The sequence below is a fragment of the Bufo gargarizans genome, chromosome 8 (assembly GCF_014858855.1).
Source record: "Bufo gargarizans isolate SCDJY-AF-19 chromosome 8, ASM1485885v1, whole genome shotgun sequence".
In the NCBI taxonomy this organism is placed as follows: Eukaryota; Metazoa; Chordata; class Amphibia; order Anura; family Bufonidae; genus Bufo; species Bufo gargarizans.
Window position 1 is genome coordinate 41885035 of NC_058087.1, and position 24324 is coordinate 41909358.

At 44.0% G+C, this 24324-nt stretch overlaps 1 protein-coding gene across 1 annotated transcript in view; it reads right to left on the minus strand.

The window, feature by feature from the left end:
* The window catches only part of CCDC141 (coiled-coil domain containing 141), a 175119-nt gene extending 152036 nt beyond the window's left edge, over positions 1-23083 (minus strand). The window contains exon 1 of the mRNA XM_044304919.1: positions 22732-23083. Coding sequence (XP_044160854.1) covers positions 22732-22833 — 102 coding nt within the window. The 5' untranslated portion in view covers positions 22834-23083. The remainder of the gene's footprint in view (positions 1-22731) is intronic.
* Positions 23084-24324: the final 1241 nt, after the last annotated feature.

Sequence of the window (24324 nt, forward strand, 5' to 3'; positions counted from 1 at the left end):
AGATAGGCGAGCAGAGGAGGAGGCTGGGCGGGGATAAGAGCCGAAGAGGCAGAGCTGCCTGGGCTCCAACCCGATGGACTCCGCCCTGGGCACTTGCGAGCCCTCATCAAAGTTCGTTTTTGGCATATTTAAAAGTCCACCAAAGCATATAAAGGTACCGTGTTAATCATCTGTTTAGCGGCTACAGCGGTATGGCAACTGTTAAAAAGGGGTAAATCTGCTGACAGACTCCCTTTAAGGCGGTGCACAAGGCCTTAGGACATTGACAGACTAGGAGGAAGAGCCGATTCTCTCCCATATCTCCATGAGTGTTATTCCCTCTAAACACACATTAGCAGCGGGTCTACCCTTGAAAGTGTAAAATCTACTTGTAACGTGTATTAACATCCTCAGAGGCAGTCCATATGAGCTAGAGTAAGGTGCTAACTATCTGGCTAACAAGATTAAGTGCAAAGATCCAAATAAGCTGCATACAATCACATTGCAGGACCTGTAAAGGAATACACACAATGGGCACAATACTTTAAACGTTGCTGAAAACTTGAAAAGGTTACGGCGGAAATAGTGCAAATACACTGCAATGCAATTAAATAATGCAATTAAATCACATTTGAGTCCTTTTTTTTTAGTGCTGGCAGATGAAATGCACCAAACTGGAACATGAAGTGCAAAAGTCCTTTGTAATCCACGGGAAATAGTAATGTCATTATCTGTAATCCACATAAGGCACAATGTCTTTTGTAATCCACATGGGGTAGAAAAGAATAGCAGCAAAGGTAATGAGAACCCTTTTAAGAAAAGGGGCTCCCTTGGCAGGGGGTCAGCTAGACTAACTCTCACCGGTCCCCAACCTTCCTCCAGGAAATGGGACACACCCACTCCTCCACAAAGAAGGGGGGTGGTTAGAATGGATTGCCACCTGCTGGTGAACCAGGCACATTACACATAAACATAACAGTTGCAGACATTAGAAATGCACAGTGTAAAGGACCTGAAATAAATACACAAGATGACATATATTAGCATACACAGATAGAAGCAGGGCGTAGGAGTGGTAATGCTTTATTGTTTTGTTTGTTGGCTGTATACTGATATTATGGATCTATTTCTCTTTATTGCTCAATTTATACTATTGCTTTGCAAATGAGGAATGGTTTCTCCATCAACTCATGTATCAAAACAGTATTAGACGGCAGTCTGTGCGTGTGGTATAAACTGAAGCACTAGAGGAAAGGAGACGGTGTAAATAAATAATTAGAGGGAAAGGTCTGTTCATGAAAGGATTACCACTGAATAGTAATAGCACTAACTCAAGACTAAACACTAATGGGACTCCGCTACTGAATCTTATGCTTCATCAGGCATCTCATAGTAACGAGTCTATTAACTGGCTACTAATATGTCATCAAATGTGCACATTCTCCAATGAAATGTGATTACAACACTTGCTGAGCTCCCAAAAAGCTTTGCGAATATACTATACAGTTGTTACATGGTTGATAATTTAACATTTTTGTTGTTGTATATTGTATAATTTAATTGCGTTTTAAACTGTTTAGTGCTTTTACATACAACAGGTAAAGCAGAAGGGACTAATGTGGACATGCTGGCTTTTACTAAAAGAAATAGGTTGACCTTGACAATGTTTAGATGCGCCGACTGAGGAGGCAATTATTGGGAAGGAACCGTTCCTTCCCAAGAAGCACCAGGTTATTGTGTTTGGACTCTGACTCTGAGGGCTCATGCATATGACCATGATTTTGGTCCACATCCCATCCGCTTTTATTGTGGATCATATGCGGACACATTCATCTCAATGGGGCAGAAAGAGATGCGGACAAACCGGAAGTCCGTTCCGCAACCTCACAAAAAAATAGAATATGTCCAATTCTGGTCTATTTTGTATAAGTATAGTACATTTCTCAAGGAGTAAAACAAAAAATTGTGGATCCATAATTTGCGGACTGCAAAAATGGATATGGTTGTGTGCAGGAGCTTCACCCCAAAGCCTGCTGCCAATTGGAACTACTCTGGGGACTATGACTAGTGATGAGCAGCATAGGTAATATTCGTTTTCGCGATATTTCGCGAATTTTTGGCCTAATATTTGCCATAAATTCGCAAATTCTAGAATTCGTGATCTCCAGTCATTATTTTCTTGATTACGAAAATCGGCAATGCAATATGCGCGTATTGAGTGTGCAATACAGGCGTGGCACTTTTGCTACAATTTTCAAGCTGCTAGAAGTTTCCTGAGACTGGAGAAAATGCACAGCACAGTAATTCCTATCACACTACCTAACACCCTGCTCTGGAATCAGCTACACTATATCAGGATCTAACCTACACTGACTATCTCCCACTAACTATCTGTATTATATACAGTACAGACCAAAAGTTTGGACACACCTTCTCATTCAAAGAGTTTATTTATTTTCATGACTATGAAAATTGTAGATTCACACTGAAGGCATCAAAATGGTTTGGGGTGAGCCGGACCGCAGAGTGAAGGCAAAAGGGCCAACAAGTGCTAAGCATCTCTGGGAACTCCTTCAAGACTGTTGGAAGACCATTTCAGGTGACTACCTCTTGAAGCTCATCAAGAGAATGCCAAGAGTGTGCAAAGCAGTAATTAAAGCAAAAGGTGGCTACTTTGAACAACCTAGAATATGACATATTTTCAGTTGTTTCACACTTTTTTGTTATGTATATAATTCCACATGTGTTAATTCATAGTTTTGATGCCTTCAGTGTGAATCTACAATTTTCATAGTCATGAAAATAAAGAAAACTCTGAATGAGAAGGTGTGTCCAAACTTTTGGTCTGTAGTGTATATGAGCTAACTAACTATCTAATGTAATTGAATAAGGCTCCAGATGACTCAGAAAAGCACAGAACACAGCAATGTCACTGCTCTCTCTCTCTCTCTCTCAGAACTGCAAAAAACAGCAGAAAATGGCTGCTGTAGAATTTCTTATATAGTAAGGGGTAGGCAACTTTCCTATTGGATGCTAGGAATGTTTGTAAGGGTCAGCCCCTAGAATAACTGTTCTTTCCACAGATATCTACAATATGGTGCACATGACTGCAATGACTTATTTCAGACACTAGAGGTCACTGTGGCTCTGAGAAAGAGGAAGCTGAACTGTTTCTGAGATACACAAGAGGTAGGAGGAGCCAGAAGTTCCCGGGGTTTGAGTCCTGGCTAGAGGTGGGAGAGGATGGCTGCCATGTTAGGAGCCAAGTAAAGGCTAGTGATGGGACATGGAGCCTGACTGATGGAGTCCTGATAAGCTGGCTGTGCTGGAGACAGGCCAAGATAGACTCTGAACTGAAGTGCTGCAGCTGTGACCCAGAGAAAGAGACTGCACAGTGTGTGCCAGAGGATTGGGACCGTGTGTCAGAGACCACTACAAGCCAGATCCTACAAGCCAGATCCTTCCTGCCAGAGCTGAAGAAGATCTGCATCTGCTGTAACCAGAGAGAGAAAGACAGACAAGCAAGCGACCGGACCTGGATCCAGACTGCATCTTATGGGATCAAGGAGAATCTGCAGAACTGTGAGTGGCACCGGTGCTTGTCTGTGATAGGTTATAGAGTCAGGGACTTAGTCAGTGCGCTGTAGAAGCGTCCCCTGGGTAGCAGGGCTAGATAGGAGTATATTAGCTGAGTGTAGCCTGGACTCTGATGTGTATACTGTGGAACGCATTTATTCTAACGCGTGTTCTTGCAATCTGTGTAAACCTGTTCATACTGTTAATCCGATTTTCCGGCAGTTATATCTGGTTCTTTAATAAAGCCGGCTTTTGCTTCAGTCTCCTTGTCCACTGTACTGTACTTGAATCCTGCCTTGCGGTCTCTCCCTCCTCTGACCGCTACATGTTGCTAAGCTCAGACAAGGATATTGCAGCCTTCTCATTGGCCCACAAGCAAGAAGCAGTGAGGGTTCTGCTGAAAAAAAAATCTAGAATATTTGCGATTACGAATATATAGCACTATATTCTACATCTTTGCAAATTCTCGAAGTGCAGATATTCGTGAAAAAAATTTGCGATTAAAATATTGGCGATGAACACTAACTATGACCTGGGAATTCAACCTGAAAAATCCATATTTACTTGTGGGACTCGGTCATGTTTTTGCATGCAGTTTTGGGAGCCAAAACCTGGAATGACTTTAAAAAAGTGGAGACGTTGTATTTGTCCTCTATACTTTCTCTCCTCTTATGATCCACTTCTGATTTTGGCTCCCAAAACTGCACTCAGAAAAAAAACCTTTCTGCATTATCACGTACATGTACGTGAGCAAATGTGGCTCCTTGTCGCATCTTCACGTCCATGTACGTGATGGGATCTGGCGGGTGCAGGAGCTTCACCCGCCCGATCGGCAGCACGGGCCCGGCTGCTACTGATAGCCGGCTGCATCCGCCGGCATCGGTGTGTGCGGTGATGCCAGGCGGATTAACTGTTTCACGTGCGGCGGTCAGCACTGACCACAGCACGTGTGGGGTATACAGAGGGAGGGGGCTCCCTCTGACTCCATCACCCCCCACGCTGCGCTGGCAGGGGGTCGATGAGACGCTGACAGTTCAATTCAGTACAATACAGAATGTATTGTACTGAATTGAAACAGGGATCAAACCCTGAAAAGGTGAAGTCCCACAGTGAGACAAATATAAAAAGCAAAATAAAGTAATAAGAAAAAAAAAAAAGTTCAAGTAAAAAAAAAAAGTTTCCAAAATAATAATCGCCGCATCTGTATAGACTGGCTCCATAAAAATATCTCATGACCTGACCCCTCAGGTGAACACTGTGAAAAAAGTTAAATAAAAACTGTGCTAAAAAAAACTCATTTTTCTCACCTTACATCACTAAAAGTGCAACACCAATAGGCGTATGCCCCCCAAAATAGTACCAATCTAACCGCCAACGCATCCCGCAAAAAAAAAAGCCCCTGCCTAAAACAATCGCCCAAAAAATAAAAATAAATATGGCTCTCAGACTGTGGAGACACTAAAACATGTTTTTTTTTGTTTCAAAAATATTAGTGTATAAAACTTTAACAAATAAAAAAAGTACACATATTAGGTATTGACACATCCATAACGACCTGCTCTATAAAAATATCACATGATTTAACCCCTCAGGTGAACACAGGTGACAATTTTTTTGTCACCTTACATCACAAAAAGTGTAAAACCAAGCGATCAAAAAGTCATACGCACCCCAAAATCATACCAATCTATCAGTCATCTCATCCCGCAAAAAATGAGACCCTACCTAAGACAATCGCCCAAACAATAAAAACACTATGGCTCTCAGAATATGGAGACACTAAAACATGATTTCCTTTGTTTCAAAAATGCTGTTATGGTGTAAAACTTTAATAAATAAAAAAAAAGTATACATATTAGGTATCGCCGAATCCATAATCACCTGCTGTATAAAAATATCACATGACCTAACCCCTCAGGTGAACACCGTAAAAAAATAAAATATAAACGTTGTCAAAAAAGCCATTTTTTGTCACCTTAAATCACAAAGTGTAATACCAAGCAATTAAAAAGTCATACACACTCCAAAATTGTACCAATAAAACCGTCATCTCATCCCGTAAAAAATGAGACCCTACATAAGACAGTCGCCCAAAAAAAAAAACTGTGGCTTAATATGGAGACACTAAAAAATATTTTTTTTCAAAAATGCTTTATTATGTAAAACTGAAACAAACAACAAAAAAAGTAGTCATATTTGGTATTGTCGCCTCTGTAACAACCTGCTCTATAAAAATACCACATGATCTAACCTGTCAGATGAACATTGTAATTAACAAAAAAAAAAATTATGCCAAAACAGCAATTTTTTGTTACCTTGCAATATAGAGCAACCAAAAATCATATGTACCCTAAAATGATACCAACAAAACTGCCACCTTATCCCGTAGTTTCCAAAATAGTCATTTTTTTAGAGTTTCTAGGGGTGCATCAGGGGGTCTTCAAATGTGACATGGCCCTCCAAAAACCATATGGCATTCCTTTCCTTCTGCGCCCTGCCTTGTGCCCGTACAGCAGTTTACGATCACAAATGGGGTGTTTCTGTAATCTACAGAATCAGTGTAATAAATATCGAGTTTTGTTTGGCTGTTAAACCTTGCTTTGTTACTGAAAAAAATGGATTAAAATGGAAAATCTGCCAAAAAAGTAAAATTCTGAAATCTCATCTCCATTTTCCATTAATTCTTGTGGAACACTTAAAGGGTTAACAAAGTTTGTAAAATCAGTTTTGAAAACCTTGAGGGGTGTAGTTTCTAAAATGGGGTCATTTTTGGGTGGTTTATATTATGTAAGCCTCACAAAGTGACTTCAGACCTGAACTGGCCCTTAAAAAGTGGGTTTTGAAAATTTTCTGAAAATTTTCAAGATTTGCTTCTAAACTTCTAAGCCTTCTAACGTCCCCCAAAAATAAAATGGCATTCACAAAATGATCCAAACATGAAGTAGACATATGGGAATGTAAAGTAATAACTATTTTTGGAGGTATTACTATTCTATTATAAAAATAGAGAAATTGAAATTTGGAAATTTGCTAATTTTTCTACATTTTTGGTAAATTTGGTATTTTTTTATAAATACAAAAGAAATTTTGTGACTCAATTTTACCACTGTCATGAAGTACAATATGTGACGAGAAAAAATCTCAGAATGGCCTGGATAAGTAAAAGCGTTTTAAAGTTATTACCACATGAAGTGACACATGTCAGATTTGCTAAAAATGGCCAGGTCCTGAAGGTAAAAACTAGCTTGGTCTTGAAGGGGTTAAGGGTGAAGAACCTTACCGCCAATCTTCTTTTCTGTGAGAATCAGAACAGACAGAGCAACGAGTTACGCTAGGTTCACACCTGAGCGCTCGCGATGGAGCTCTCTGTATGCCCGATTCTCCGGGCGTCTCACATACGCGGCTCCAGAACAAGTGAACGCCCATTGTCGCGCGTTCCCGCTGAAGTCTATGTATGGGAACGCGCGACAAGAAGCCCTAAAGAAGCTCATGTACTTCTTGGGGCGTCGGGCGTTTTACAGCGCGATCATACGAGCTGTAAAACGCTCAGGTGTGAACCATTCCCATAGGGAATCATTGGTTCTTGCCTGTTGAGCGTTTTACAGCGCGTAGGAACGCGCTGTAAAACGCTCAGGTGTGAACCCAGCCTGAGCCTGTGTTTAAATCACGTTGTGGAATAGGCACCCACTGACTGCTCTATTTTAGAGTGCCCTTTGACATATGTTCAGGGGATATGGGACTGCATACTTTTTTCTGCTTTACAGAAAAGCATAGTGAACTACACTCTTCAGAAGAGGCATCCTGCAAAGAAATGCTAACATTGCTGTAATGTGTCTAAGGGTGTTGTGAGCATCTGTATGATATATAATTGTAAAAATGTTCTGCACACACATTGGGAGATTTGGGAACATAAACCAAAAAAGGGTTAGAGAATAGAGCTTTAAAGGTTATAGACATCTCTGGCAGGAAAAGTTCAGGTTACCCTGATTTGAAAAGGTTGCACTGAATTTCAGCATGCAGTCTATTTCATAATTCATTTTCAGACCCATTGATATTCAATGTGAAACCTGCTCCTGGTTTCAGATTTTCCCTCCCAGTAATGAATGCAGGACATGAGGACTGTGTGTCCACAATACTGCTGCTTTCACTAGATGTCATGTACGAATACACCTTCATTCATAGACTGATTCCCACAGCTCCAGCCCATGAGGGATCTCTTTTTCCTTATGCTGACAGAAACTGATTCCGAGGATTGTATAATTTCCAGTTAACTCTGTAGTTCGTCCTGTGCACTTTCTTCCCTATCTACAGTACATTCCAATATGGTACAACCTATATGATCCTCTCTCCCAGAAAAGGTGGATGCTGTCCCTCACCCCAAGACTCTGAGCTGTTGTGTACAACTCCTCCCTTCTCCTTGCTGGAATCAAGACTAAGAGGAAGATAAGGTAGAGCAGAGATGTCAGAAATGGGAGTAGTGTGCTGCAGGACAGTAATTAGAGATACGCGAATCAAAGCTGAATTTCCTCACGCTAAAATGGCTGCTACACTTGTGAGGACATGGAGCAAGGAACTCTGGGAAGGCGGGATCCCCCATAAAGCCATGCATGCAGCCAATCAGCAGTCAGCCAGCCCTGTGATGTCACAGCCCTATAAATAGCCTCAGCCATCTTGGATTCTGCCATTTAGCAGCAAACTTAGTGCAGGGAGAGACGTCAGCAGGCGCTAGGGACAGTGATAGAAAAGACTTGATTGTGGTGAAAAAACGATTTAAAAGTGCAGGGAAAGGATAGAGAGGAATTACTCCACAGCATTGATGTAGAACAGGGTTTAGTAGGGTAGTTTACAGCCTGGGTAATAGGAACAATCCTATTACACCTTGCTGCACTGACTGGGGATCCAAATTGCCATTACACAGCTCTCTCATTCCAGCAGAACCGTTCTTATTATTGGGGTGCAAGTGCTGTTTGATACAGCCATTAACAGGGTTTATTACAAGGAAATATTTCTACAGTGCATCTTATTTACCCTTGTATTAGTGGCAAAAGAAAAATATATTTGCCCTTGTGCGGTGCAGTGCTATATTCTAAATCCCTGTTTGGCGTGTATTAGTGGCTAAACAAAAATATATGCACCGTTCAGTGTTGCACTTATATGTTGAAAAGCCGTGTGTAGTGGAAAAGTGGAAAAAAAATAAGGGCCTATTTGCCGTTCAGCGGTGCAGTTATATGTGCTAAAGCCCTTTTTGCGGTATGGACCGAATTATGTAGTGACCTTTTTTAAGTGAAACAGGCTTTTTTGGGGAAAATTGATGGGTGATAGTAGACTTTGTTCTGTATGAACCAAATTTTATTATTCTTTCATTGGTGAAATTTTTTATTTCAAACATGTTTTTTGGGGAAAATTGATGGATGATTGTATACTTACTTTTGCTGTATGGACCAAATTACATCATCGTGGGTCCTGCAGTAAACATAATGAAGATGCTAATGACAACACACCAGCAGACTTTGCCTTTACCATCTATTCACAATTAAATCAAGCAGCTTCAGTAAGGGCTCTTTCACACCTGCGTTCTTTTCTTCCGGCATAGAGTTCCGTCGTCGGGGCTCTATGCCGGAAGAATCCTGATCAGTTTTATCCTAATGCATTCTGAATGGAGTGAAATCCGTTCAGGATGCATCAGGATGTCTTCAGTTCCGGAACAGAACGTTTTTTGGCCGGAGAAAATACCGCAGCATGCTGCGCTTTTTGCTCCGGCCAAAAATCCTGAAGACTTGCCGCAAGGCCGGATCCGGAATTAATGCCCATTGAAAGGCATTGATCCGGATCCAGCCTTAAGCTAAACGTCGTTTCGGCGCATTGCCGGATACGACGTTTAGCTTTTTCTCAATGGTTACCATGGCTGCCGGGACGCTCCAGAGTGACGTCAGGGCGCCCCAGGCGCATGGATGACATGATCACATGGCACGTCATCCATGCGCATGGGGCGCTCTGACGTCATTCTGGAGCGCCCCGGGAGCCGCGCGGACTGTAAGTATGCCGCTCCCCCGCTCCCCGCTCCTACTATGGCAACCAGGACTTTAATAGCGTCCTGGCTGCCATAGTAACACTGAAAGCATTTTGAAGACGGATCCGTCTTCAAATGCTTTCAGTACACTTGCGTTTTTCCGGATCCGGTGTGTACCTCCGGCAAGTGGAGTACACGCCGGATCCGGACAACGCAAGTGCGAAAGAGGCCTAAGTTAAAAAAATCATTTGTTTTTATCTGCTCTGTCTGATTTCGATCTCCACAGCACACAGAACATGACAGGAGAGCCTCTGCTTTGGAGTCCAAGTCCAATTTCTTAAGATCAGGAATTCCATCAGAATTGTGCGTAACATTCTTGCTCCCTGTGCAAAGCCATAACAAAAGGACTCTGTAGGCATACACATCAGAGGAAGCTGAAGCCGGTTGCCCCAATTTTAATTCAGGAGCAGTAAACAGCGGGAAGCAAATAGAGGTGGCTCTGTATCTCTTGTGAAGTCAATGTCTCCAACTATGCTCCTCTCGCGATTTACAGCAAATACATTATTTTCATGTAGCATTCCAAGAATTATGTTGGAGGCATGTAGTGTATGCAAGCCATGTGCGACCCCTCTCATCACTCTCACGCTGTTCTGCACCTGGTTTGCCTGGGCGCCCTGAGTCACACAGGGGAGGTACTGCTCCGTGTCCTTCAGCAAGAAATTAAGTTCTGGCTTTCTCCACGACAACTCAAAATCTGAACCATGGTGACTGACAATGGGATGAACATGGTGTGGGTGCTGCGTCAAGGAGGGCTTAACCATGCGCCCTGCATGGCACACGTGTTTAATCTGGTTGTCAAGCGGTTCCTGAAGTCTTCCACCCATCTGAAAGACATCCTAAAATCGGCGAGAAAACTTTGCATGCACTTCAGCCACTCGTACACCGCAAAGCACACCCTCCTTGAGCTGCAGCGGCAGAACGGCATCCACCAACATAGGCTGATATGCGACGTTTCCACCCGTTGGAATTCCACCCTCCATATGTTGGACCGACTATGCGAACAGAGAAAGGCCATCAACGATTTCTTGATGATCCAAGCGGACAGGAGTACTCCCCTGTGTAACTTCGATGTCAGTCAGTGGCAGCTCATGCGTGACACCTGGCGTTTGCTCAGGCCCTTTGAGGAGGCAACGTTGTCAGTCGCCAGGAGTACGGGATGAACAACAGCATTCCACTGCTTCATGTCCTGGAACAGATGATGGTAAATCCGGCTGGTCAGGGGACTGGAGACATGACGCCTACATCTCACAGCCACATAAGCCTGTGGGGGCTGAACTGGAGGAGGAGGACATTGGGGCACAAGCAATGTGTACCGAAATGGGTGGTTTTTCTACACAGGTGACGGGACAGGAGGAGCAGGAGCAGCCGGAGGAGCTACAGGGCGATGAGGAAGACGAGGCAGAGGACCCAGACACACCGTCACTTGCGCAAATGGCCCGCTACATGCTCACTTGCTTGCGTAGTGACAGCTGAATTGTCACCATTCAGCAGAGGGATGACTTCTGGCTCTCCACCTTGTTGGACCCTCGCTACCGATCCAAAATGGGGGCCTTTATTACACCCGCTGAGAGGAAGGACAAACTGAACTACTATAGAGACATCCTATGTAGTCAGCTGGCCGCTGCCTATCTGCTCCATTGTCCATCCTCTCGCAGGTCTGACCGGGGGGACCCTCTGTGTTCACGTTCCACTGCCATGGCTGCTGGGGAGGGGTGGGGTGGCAGGATCAGTACCAGCTCCATCAGCAGCAGCCTGAGTCTAGAGTCGCTGATGAGCAGCTTTCTTCACCCGCGTAGTGATGAAACTACTCACCAGCAGCTAGACATAGAGCAGAACCTGAACCAGTAGGTGGTGGCATACTTGGAGTGCACCCTGCCAGCCGCCATTGAAGATCCGCTGGACTACTGGAAAGCCAAACTGGATTTGTGGCCGCAACTGGCCAAGTTTGCCCTGGAAGAGCTGTCCTGCCCAGCCAGTAGTGTGGCATCAGAGAGGGTGTTTAGTGTGGCGGAAGCCATAGTTACCCCAAAGAGAACTCGCCTGTCCACCCTAAATGTGAAGAGACTGACCTTTTGTCAAGATGAATCAGGCGTGGATCAGCCAGGATTTCCACCCACAAATGCCTGATGCATCAGACTAGATCATCCATGGTGTCACACCAACACTTTGACAAAAGAGACAGGTTTCTTCTGGCTACCTGCCTCAGCTACTGATGCCAAGTGCTCCTTCTTATACCCACCATCCTCAGCGGGTACTGTTTTTGCCACCCACCTCCACACTCTGTCACTGGGTCACTCTGTGGTCTCTTGAAGCTGCTACCTCCACAATATGTCACCTTGCCACTATAGTTCCCTGATGCTGCTTCCTCCACAATATGTCACATTGCCACTCTGTGGCCTCCTGATGCTGCCGCCACCTCCACACTATGTCACCTTGCCACTCTGTGGCCTCCTTATGCTGCCGCCACCTCACCACTATGTCATAGGGCCACTCTGTGGACTTCTCACGCTGTTCCCACCCTCCTCAATTCATGACTGGGCCACTATTTAGCCTTTTTGGCTTGGCTGACATCATCATTTATTTGACCCTTCTCCTGATCTGTCAGAAGGAAGGAAAAATGACAGGCACAACCGATCTTCTCTGTGTAGCAGCTGTAAGGCCTGTATGGTCCAATCAAAATTGGCTTATGATTTGGTAGCCATAAGCAGGAGTGGGTACAAAACACAAAAGACATGCAAATGTTCAGTTCACGTGTCATCTCTGTTTTGGATCCACTCCTGTTTTTTTTGGCATTAGCAATACTGATGGATTACTGACCAAATGCTGACCGAGTGAAGGCGGATGCTCCACAAACAGGATCAGTTTTTTGTGGGTTACTGTTCTGATGGATCAGAGGAAGGGCAAAATAATCAGTGATGTCAACACAAACTTGTCGGGGGGCTGTACTTGTATAAGCGTTTAATAGAACAGGTTCTGTAGACATCTATGTGGAATCAGCTGACGACGGTGTAAAAGGAGTTCGCTTCTTCTTAGCACTAACATTGACCTGTAAGGCTGAATTCATACTTGAGTTATTTGGTCAGTTTTGGCACAGTGACTGCCCAAATAAATGAAGTGTGCAGTGATTCTAAGAGTGACTCCTGTCATCTGCATGTCATATGGACTCACAGTATTATTTCACTACCAAAGCAGACACCCTATGCGTGTTACTGCAAGGCACCACTGTAAAGGCTCTCTGCAGCCAGGAAATTTTTTAACCAAACTCGGCGCGAATATATTCGGATCAAACCATATTTTTTCATTAAAATTCGGCGAATCGGTGAATAAAATTTTTAAAAGATTTGCTCCTCTCTAAGCTATTTGAATGAGCTGCTCAGACTCTACAGTACCAAAATAAGACATTTTTCATTAAGACTATTTAGAAAGTTCACTGTCTTTTCCATGACTATTAGAGTAAGTTATTGTGTGAGTGTGTATATCAGGAAGAACACTATACCCGACCATTACATGACTTATATTCTATACTTTTAGCCTGTTTCTCTGGTCATTTTCCCTGAGATACTGTGAGGAGACTTGCTGCTATGATGTCTCCCATATGCAGAACAAAAACAACAGGAGATTCTGCTGAATAACAATATTGCTAAGAGGAGCAGCAGCAGCATAGAAGTCATTATAGAGAAGTACTCAACTGCATAGATATAATACCATGCACTCATGTACAGTGGACATAAAAAGTTTACACACCCCTGTTAAAATGTCAGGTTTCTGTGCTGTAAAAAAATGAGACAAAGATAAATCATTTCAGAACTTTTTCCACCTTTAATGTGACCTATAAATTGTACCACTCAATTGAAAAACTAACAAAAATCTTTTAGGCGGAGGGAAGAAAACAAAATAAATAAATAATGTGGTTGCATAAGTGTGCACACCCTCTTATAACTGGGGATGTAGCTGTGTTCAGAATTAAGCAATCACATTCAAAATCATGTTAAGACCTCTTTTCCACGGGCGCCGTTCCGTGGGCATTCCGCATCACAGATGCTGACCCATTCACTTCAATGGGTCCGGAAATCCGGAGATGCGGAATGGTGCGGAACGTTACCACAGAATGAACGGAGTGCTTTCGCGGGGTTTCGTCCCGTACTAAGTGAATGGGTCCGAGATCCGCTGCGGCTTCCCCACGGACTGTGCTCGTGCATTGCGGCCCGTGGGAAAGGGGCCTTAAATAGGAGTCAGCATACACCTGACATCATTTAAAGTGCCTCTGTTTAACCCCAAATAAAGTTCAGCTGCTCTAGTTTGTCTTTTCTGAAATTTTCTTAGTCGTATCCCACAGCAAAAGCCATGGTCCACAGAGAGCTTTCAAAGCATCAGAGGGATCTCATTGTTAAAAGGTATCAGTCAGGAGAAGGGTACAAAAGAATTTCCAAGGCATTAGATATACCATGCAACACAGTGAAGACCGTCATCATCAAATGGAGAAAAGATGGCACAACAGTGACATTACCAAGAACTGGACGTCCCTCCAAAATTGATGGAAAGACGAGAAGAAAACTGGTCTGGGAGGCTACCAAGAGGCCTACAGTAACATTAAAGGAGCTGCAGGAATATCTGGCAAGTACTGACTGTGTGGTACATGTGACAACAATCTCCTGTATTCTTCATATGTCTGGGCTATGGGGTAGAGTGGCAAGACGAAAGCCTTTTCTTACGAAGAAAAACATCCAAGCCAGGTTACATTTTGCAAAAACACATCTGAAGTCTCCCAAAAGCATGTGGGAAAAGGTGTTATGGTCTGATGAAACCAATATATGTTTGGCGCAAAAACAACACTGCACATCACCAAAAGAACACCATACCCACAGTGAAGCATGGTGGTGGCAGCATCATGCTTTGGGGCTGTTCTTCCTCAGCTGGAACTGGGGCCTTAGTTAAGCTAGAGGGAATTATGAACAGTTCCAGATATCAGTCAATATTGGCACAAAACTTTCAGGCTTCTGCTAGAAAGCTGAACATGAAGAGGAACTTCATCTTTCAGCATCACAACGACCCAAAGCATACATCCAAATCAACAAAGGAATGACTTCACCAGAAGAAGATTAAAGTTTTGGAATGGCCCAGCCAGAGCCCAGACCTGAATCCGATTGAAAATCTGTGGGGTGATCTGAAGAGGGCTGTGCACAGGAGATGCCTTCACAATCTGACAGATTTGAAATGTTTTTGCAAAGAAGAGTGGGCAAATCTGGCCAAGTCAAAATGTGCCATTACCGTTCTGTAATAAAATCAAAAGGTGCTTCAACAAAGTATTAGTTTAAGGGTATGCACACTTATGCAACCATATTATTTTATTTTTATATTTTTACTTCCCGCTACCTAAAACATTTCAGTTTTGTTTTTCAATTGAGTTGTACAGTTTATAGGTCACATTAAAGGTGGAAAAAGTTCTAAAATGATTTATCTTTGTCTCATTTTTTTACATCACAAAAACCTGACATTTTAACAGGGGTGTGTAGACTTTTTATATCCACTGTATAATATATCCTCACTCACATTTCACAGTGACTTAAGCTAAGTATGAAAGTTATCCCCTATCCACAGGCTAGGGGATAACCAACTTATCAGTGGGGGTCTAACCACTGGGACATCCACCAATTCTGAGACCAGGGGTCCCATGTTTCCATCCTGATGGAGCAGCAGGCCACTCCATTCATTCTCTATGGGACTGCTGGAGATATCTTAGTACATCACTCGGTATGTGTTTGCTGGCGCTTTTTTGTACTTCATCTTTAGTGGCGTTTTTTTTGCCCCTGCTTTTTTTCCAGGATTTTTGCTAGAAAAAACCACCAGCTTCAGATGTTAGAAACACAAAGCACACAAACACTTTTGTGCCACCGGCATTTTTGTTAATTGGGGAGGGGGGGTGTCCTTTGTCTTTCTTGCTTTTTTTTTTGTTCAAAAACTCAGCCCGCTGGAACTATTGGTATTTTTTCAAGCATTTTGACATCAGCTCCTTTATAGATGAAAAATACCATGAAGAAATGCAAGTGGGCAAAACACATGGGGGCACATTTATTAAGACTGGTGTTTTAGACGCCGGTCTTAATAAAGCCTGATACCTGGCGGTGGATCCGTCGGAGTTATATGAAGAGGCGCTGACCTGTCCATAACTTCGGCGGATCCTGTTTCAATTCTAAATGTAAGGCAGATTCTGAGCTGTCTTACATTTAGACCATTTTCGAGGTGTAGAAAATGATGAATGAGACTGGCCAAGACGCCCACAATTTTAGAACTGGCGCAAGAGGGTAGAAGTCGCAGATAGCGGCGCAACTAACCATTGTGTCGCCATCTGCGCCTGAAATACACCTAATTTAGGTGTATTTCAGCTTAGTAAATGACCCCCATGGTTTGCAAAAACAAACACCCAGAAAAAACCCACAAAATGTGGCAAAAAAATGCAGGTGGTCGAAAAAAAAGCCAAGATTTTATTCTCAAATTTTTAAAGTGGTAAAATAGTGTAGGAACCCTAATAAAATACATTGCAATTCGTTTCCAGTATTCCTATTTTTTACCACATTGCTTTTGTCTGCCGCACTGTATATGAGTGCTACTGCTATCCGATGACAACATAGGAAAAGCAGGTAGAACTCTCTTGCAGACATCACTAGGAGCAGTAGTTATCGTCTGTTTTTTAAATGAGTCGACTGCTGTAAGTTTTAGGCTAGGTCTACACGACGTCATTGATGCCGCACCAATGTCGCGCAACAATTTATATAATGATAGTCTATGGTGTCGCACTGGGACATGCTGCGACTGCAACAGTCGCAAAAAATCCATTCGGAATGTTTTTTTTGCGACTGTCGCGTAGCAGCATGTCGCATGTTGCAGTGCAACACCATATACTATCATTATAAAAATTGTCAATGTCGCAGTGTAGTTGTGCCCTATGTGTCGTGCGACAAATGTCGTCGTCGCCGTCGTGTAGACCTAGCCTTAGCCCACAGATATAGCAGGGAAAACACTATTTTAAGACATTCCATTCTCACTTAAAATAGTCACTGCCTCCCTTGCTATGTCTTGCTGCAGCTGTTTGCAGCGTGGGTCTGTTCTAGACATTTTCACCGTTGTAACTCGTTCTAAGCAAGGATCTCAGGCTACAAAAATACCCACGGGAGTGGGGGGGGGGGGGGGGTGGATGACGGGTTTTAAATGAATGGGAGATTTCCATTTTGTCTGCCCAATTACAGAAATGTCCCTTTCATCCAGCACCTGACACTCCAGGCATCAGCACTTGTTTCTAGGACAGAACGGCAATGACCATAAGTTCACACCTGAGCGTTTTACAGCGCGTTCAAACGCGCTGTAAAACGCTCAACACATGAAAACCAATGCTTCCCTATGGGAATGGTTCTCACCTGGGCGTTTTACAGCGCGTACGATCGCGCTGTAAAACGCCCGACGCATAATCAAGTACTTGAGCTTCTTTGGGGCGTTTTGACGCGCGTTTGTGGCCATAGGACACTGCAGTCAATCACACAAATGCGCGTCAAACGCGCGTTTACTATTACAAAAAACGCGCATAAAAACGCGCGTAAAACGCGCGTTTGAGAAACGCTCAGGTGTGAAAGCAGGGTGAAGGCTACATTCACATGACCGTATGTACCGTATGTACAGATTATTTCCTTTTGGCCTCCATATTGCATCGTTTTTGTTTTTGCGGATCCATTGTAAAATGCTTATACTTGTCCGCAAAATGGTTAAGAATAGGACATGCTCTATATTTTTTGCGAGGCTATGGGGCTACAGAACGGACATAAAGATGCGGACAGCATTTTTTGCAGAACCATAGAAATTAATTGATCTGTATCCTATCCGCAAAAAAAAAAAACGGAACAGACATGGAAACAAAATACATTTATGTGCATGTAACCAAATTTTGTAAACTCGATTAATTTTTTTTTTTTTTGTGTTCAGCTGAATCCACTTTGCAGGAAGTTTCTGCAATGAGTGGCCATGGACTGTCCAGTGACGTTTTCAGCACATACCCGGTGAAACAGTTGAAGCTGATGCACTCATTTGAACTGGAAGAACGCAGGCGCAGGCAGTGTTCGACACTGCACCTGTTGGCTATGCTGAAGGGATAGGGTAGGCAGGGTTATTGGCTGCTAGTGACATAGCAGGGGCAAAGCAACGGCGCTGCTGAGGGCATAGTGTATGAGCGGAGGAGAGGCGTGCTTAGGCGTGCAAGCAAGTGCGGATGTGCTGTGATTTTTCACCCACGGTTGCTAGGAGACGATCGGGGTGGAGACCCGATCATTATTATTTTCCCTTATAACATGGTTATAAGGGAAAATAATAGCATTTTGAATAAAGAATGCATAGTACAATAGGGCTGGAGGGGTTAAAAAAAAAAAAAAAATTATTTAACTCACCTTAGTCCACTTGTTCGCGTAGCCTGGCACCTCGTCTGTCTCCTTTGCTGAACAGGACCTGGGGTGAGCATTAATTACATGAACAGGACCTGTGGTGACGTCACTCCGGTCATCACATGTTCCATCACATGATCCATCACCATGGTAAAAGATCATGTGACGGACCATGTGATGACCAGAGTGACGTCATTACAGGTCCTGTTCATGTAATTAATGCTCACCCCAGGTCCTGTTCAGCAAAGGAGACAGACGAGGTGCCAGGCTACGCGAACAAGTGGACTAAGGTGAGTTAAATAATTTTATTTATTTTTTTAACCCCTCCAGCCCTATTGTACTATGCATTCTTTATTCAAAATGCTATTATTTTCCCTTATAACCATGTTATAAGGGAAAATAATACAATCTACAGAACACCGATCCCAAGCCCGAACTTCTGTGAAGAAGTTCGGGTTTGGGTACCAAACATGCGCGATATTTTTCACGCGAGTGCAAAGCGCATTACAATGTTTTGCACTCGCGCAGAAAAATCGCGGGTGTTCCCGTAACGCACCCGCACATTTTCCCGCAACGCCCGTGTGAAAGGGGCCTAAGACATCAGCTCCATCACATGCTGTACTCTCTTCTAGAAATGTTGCCTGAATGCCCTATGTAGGAACGCCAAGGTGGCACATGGAGTGCTTGCATGTTGGCTTAGTGTGGTCTGTGCATTGCTGTAGATTTGCGCATTAAGGTGCTTTTACACAGGCCGATAATCGGGCTAAGGGCTCGTGTGAAGCCCGTGCTGTGGACTGCAAATTGTGGTCCCCAATGCACGGGCACCAACCGTGGCCCAGCCGCATGGGGATCGTGGACCCATTCACTTGAATGGGTCCGCGAGCTCTCCATTCCGCAAAAAGATAGAGCATGTTCTATCTTTTTGCGGTGCGGAGGCACGGAACGGAACCCCAGAAAGCACTCCGTAGTGCTTCTGTAGTGTTCTGTTCCGTGCTTCCGTTCCGCATCTCTGGATTTGCGGACCCATTGAAGTGAATGGGTCCACATCCGTGATGTGAAATGCACACGGAACGGTGCCCATGTATTGCGGATCCACAAATGCAGTCTGCAATACGGCACACGTGAACGAGCCCTAATTATGAGGGTTTGAAGAAACGCTTGTTCCCAATAATTGGCCTACGTAAAAGGTGTCGGGGATCACCCGATGTACAAGCAAACTCCTGTTTATTTGGTGATCCTGTCTTTCAGTCGACACCTTAGATCAGGGGTAGGAAACCTCCGGCACTCCAGGTGTTGTGAAACTACAACTCCCAGCATGCATACTTACTCTGCTCTTCTCCAAAACTCCCATAAAAATGAATGGAGCATGCTGGGAATTGTAGTTTCACAACAGCTGGAGTGCTGAAAGTTGCTGATCCCGGCCTTAGATCTTCATTTCTGTGCACCCGACCGTGCTATGTAAACAGGGATCTGCCGCTCAGGAACAAGGATTTTCAAAGGGGACAAGCAATAATTGTAGCAATCGCTCGTCCTCGTACAGTGGAGGTCACAGATGCATGTATATGCTGCTGTCATCTCCGCTGACCATCAGGCAATTATCAGGAAAGTTTGGTTCATTTAAGATAATTGCCTAATACAGGGATGCTCAACCTACGGCCCTCCAGCTGATGTAACACTACAACTCCCACCATGCCCTGCTGTAGGCTGATAGCTGTAGGCTGTTCAGGCATGCTGGGAGTTGTAGTTTTGCAACAGCTGGAGGGCCGCAGGTTGAGCATGCCTGGCCTAATACATCGGTCTGCGTAAAACAGGGATCAGCAACCTTCGGCACTCCAGCTGCTGTGAAACTACAACTTCCAGCATGTCCGTGCTCAAATCCGTGAGCAGGTGGTCAGTGATGCATCCATGAAGCTGTCCGTGAAGGATCCGTGTTGGGTCCGTGTTGCATCCGTGTTTTACTGACACTGAACAGCTAAAAAATAATTTTCAAAGGGTCTCTTCTTAATGATCCGTGAAACACAGATGCAACACGAATGGCATCCGTGTTGCATCCGTGGTTTTCACGGACCCATAGCCTATAATGGACGTGATGGATCCGTGAACACGGACAAAATAGAGCAGGGTGAAAAACACTGACCCACGGACCGTGCTAAATCACTGATGTGTGAATACACACCTTAAGGGCTTATTCACACGACCGTGTGAAGCCTGTGCCCGTATTGCGTACCGCATTTGCAGATCCGCAATACACGGGTCCCGTTCCGTGGGCATTCCGCATCACGGATGCGGACCTATTCATTTCAATAGGTCCGTAAATCCGGAGATGTGGAATGGAACCATGGAATAGAACACTACGGTAGCACTACAGAGTGATTGCTGAGGTTCCGTTCCGTGCTTCCAGACCGCAAAATGATAGAGCTTGCGCTATCTTTTTGCGGAACGGAGGGATCGCGGACCCATTCAAGTGAATGAGGCCGCGATCCCTATGCGGCTGCCACACGCAATAATAAGCCCTAAAATGTCGTCCACCACTGGAAAGAGCCATCTCCATCCCCAGCTATCGTAATTCCTGACGTGTCCTGTTCAGCAGTTTCTTCTGTAGTGACACCCAACATGGCCACCACTTCAAGTGTTGTTACCAAGCTTTCTCATTCACCTGAGCAGCAGGAGCCACACTTTTAGTATCCATTCCATATCTGCGTATCTAGGGGGTTCCGTGCTGTAAAGATACGGCCTCACGGTCAGGTTTCTGCATGCAGTTTTGGTAGTCAGAATATGGAGTGGATCATAAAAGGAGAGGCAGTATGGACAGATACCACTTCTCTACTTTTATGAATTCACTCCCGGTTTTGGCTTTGGTCGTACCCTTAGAAAGCTGCGTCACAACCGCTGTATCTACCTGTGTTACTATCCAGCTTGCAGGATTTGCAACTCAAGGACTTCCCTCTAGAGGTAATATTGTGTGACATGTGGTCTGATATACAGTTGCTTATCCCCTGTGTGTATATACATGTATTGTAGTTTGGGTATTACATTGCATACATGTAACAGATGAACATCAAAACAGTTACGTGAAATCAAATGTCCGGAAATACATATGAGGGAGAGTTCACATCTCCGTTTCTCTTCCATCAGAAGAACAGAAAGAAAAAAACAGGATCCTGTAAAAAAAATAAAAAATGAATCCTGTGCATCAATTATGCTCATGCACACGATCGCGCCGTGTTTTGCAGTCTGCAAATTTGCGATTCTGCAAAACACAGATACTGTCCGCGTGCGCTCCACAATTTGCAGAACGGAACAGGCCGCCCATAATAGAAATGCCTATTCTTGTCCATAAAACGGGCAAGGATAGGACATGTTTGATTTTTTTTTTTGTGAGGCCAAGGAACGGAACAACAGATGCGGACAGCACACAGAGTGCTGTCCGCATCTTTTGTAGCCGCATTGAAAAAATGGGTCCGCATCAGAGCCGCGGTCGTGTGCATGAGCCCTTACGCCTCTTTCCCACGGGCGTGTGCGCAAAATGCGGGTGGCAATGCACGAGCACAGTCCGTGGGGCAGCCGCAGCAAATCACAAAAAGATAGGACATGCTCTATCTTTTTGGGGAACGGAAGTACGGGACGAAACCCCACGGAAGCACTCCGTAGTGCTTCCGTAGGGTTCCGTTCCGTGGGTCCGTTCCGCACCATTCCGCATCTCCGGATTTGCGGACCGATTGAAGTGAATGGGTCCGCAATCCGTGATGCGGAATGCCCCCGGCACCCGTGTATTGCGGATCCGCAAATGCGGTCCGCAATACGGCAACGGGGGGCACACGCCCGTGGGAAAGAGGCTTTATGCACAGGATCAGTTTTTTCACAGGATCCTGTTCCTGTTGCACATTAGGTATCTGTTTGAGCCATTTCCGTCTGAGATCCGTTTTTTTTCTTTTAGACAGAGAAAGAAATTCCTGTGTGCATTGTGTATTTTGCGGAACGGAACAGCTGGCCCCTAATAGAACAGTCCTATCCTTGTCTGTAATGCGGACTATAATAGGACATGTTCTTTTTTTTGCGGGACGTAAATACGGAAACAGAGTACCTTCCGTTTTTTTTGTGGACCCATTAAAATGAATGGTTCCGCATACGGTCCGCAAAAAAAACAAAAACGGAACGGACATGGAAAGAAAATACGTTTGTGTGCATGAGCCCTAAACGGGATATCCATCACCAAAAATAGAGGAAAAATATACGGAATAGTAAAATATTGTTATTTGTATGCAGGCTTTTATTAAATGTGCTGTAACATGAAAATCATTCATTGATTGGTTTAGGAAAAAGCTGCCAACCCCAGGGCAGAAGAAAAGTATACGTGAAGTTCTACGCAGCCATGTGCAAGTTCACCCCGTGACATCAGTGGTACCAAGACGCTAAAGGTTAATAATACTACGTGACGCACCATACATAACTATCTGAATACTCTTCAAAAAAAATAAAAAATACAACACCTTAAAAATACCAGCAGAGGCGATACGGTTGCTAGGCCAGCGTGCGGCCATAACATGCATTAACTGCTTCATTGCTGGTGAAGGTCACGAGCAGTAAGTATTTATAGGGTAATGTAACCCCTTCCTCCAGAGCTTGCAGATAATAGGCAATGATGATGTGCAGCATAGAAAGGGTTAACCCTACAGCGCTTACCTTGAGAATAGCAATCACAATTCTACATTCCCCGGCTTGGATGGCCACAGAACTGACGGTGGTGGTTGATAGCTGTCCGGTTGGATTCCCTTCGCCAGGCATGATGTCCCAAAGAGAAAACCTGCAAACTCTCCAGAAAAGATCTGAGATTTAAAGGCCCCCTTCCTCTCTACCACGACCACTTGTAAAAGTAGTGACCAGGGATATTTGAAATCATTGAGGAGAAGGCTCAGCCAGCCCTGATGACACGAGCAGGAGGAAAGAACAGGAGGTTAAAAATAGAGAGTCCCATTGAGTTTATCATCCTCCGGCTGACACTCCCCTAACTTCCCAGCACTGATCGCCCAGTGCACTTGTATCCACTATCAGAGATGTGGAGGTCGCCCGCAGTCCTCGGCTTCTGGACAAGCAAATGGAAAAAAAAGAACTAAATTAGCTCCCACTGCACGTTATCAGCGAGGACTTTATAATTAGCACGCTTATTATTAACTCTACTGTACAGTGTACCCCCGACATATGCACTTAGATTGAACACCGCCCTCCAAATAAACTGGGTAACATATGTCCCCTTTGCCTTGTTTTGTGCCACCTCCATGTTACTTGGGGCTTATTCACATGATCGTATTTCTTTTCCGTTTTTTTACAGGTCCGTATGCGGAACCATTCAATTCAATGGGGCTTGGAAAAAACAGAAATGACTCCGTGTTCACTTCGTGTCTGTAGGTCCGTGTGTCCGTTCAGCAAAAAAGCTAGAACTTGTCCATTTTGCGAAGAAGGACAGGCATTGTTACAATGGATCCGCAAAAGAAAACTGATGCAACACGGGTGTCACATCAATGTCATCCACACAATACATACAGTTGTGTGCATGAGGCCTTATAGAGGGAATATACCATGGTCAAAAATAAATAAAAAAATTACTGACCGTTGTAATAGGAGATGAGCAAATCGAATTAAAAAAAAAGCGGGGCAAACTACAATTCTTTTATCTTTTATCAATATGGCAATTTCTCAGATGAAGAAGAAGGAACACATGACTCCAAGCAGTGTGCGTATACAAACATCAGCAGCCATTTGTCGCTAAAAAGTAAAAAAGTTTCAGGCCAATTTACAAATCCTACAGGGCAGTTTGTTACCACCAGCAGCCATGCGTTTTCCCATAGCAGTATACGTCTCAGTCACTGCTGGAGTGGTGTGAACCCCTTAAGGACAGGCACATTTTTATTTCAGCAGGTTTTTTTTCCCCCCTCACATTGCAAGAGCCATAGCTTTTTTAATTTTCCATTCACACAGCCATATAAGGGCTTATGTTACGCAGGACAAGTTGTATTTTTCATGGCATCGTTTAAATTACCGTATCTTGTAATGGAAAACGGGAAAAAAATTTCACCAAGATTTTACTTGAGTTTTGATATTGCAACATTCACTGTGCTCTAAAAATGACATGACATCCTTATTTTGCGGGTCAGTACGATTACGGTGATACCAGATTTCTACAGTTTTTATTTTGTTTTAAAAAAAACTTTGAAAAAAATCAAAATTTCCTTTACATTGCCATATTCTGACAAACATTACGTTTTTATTTTTCAGTCC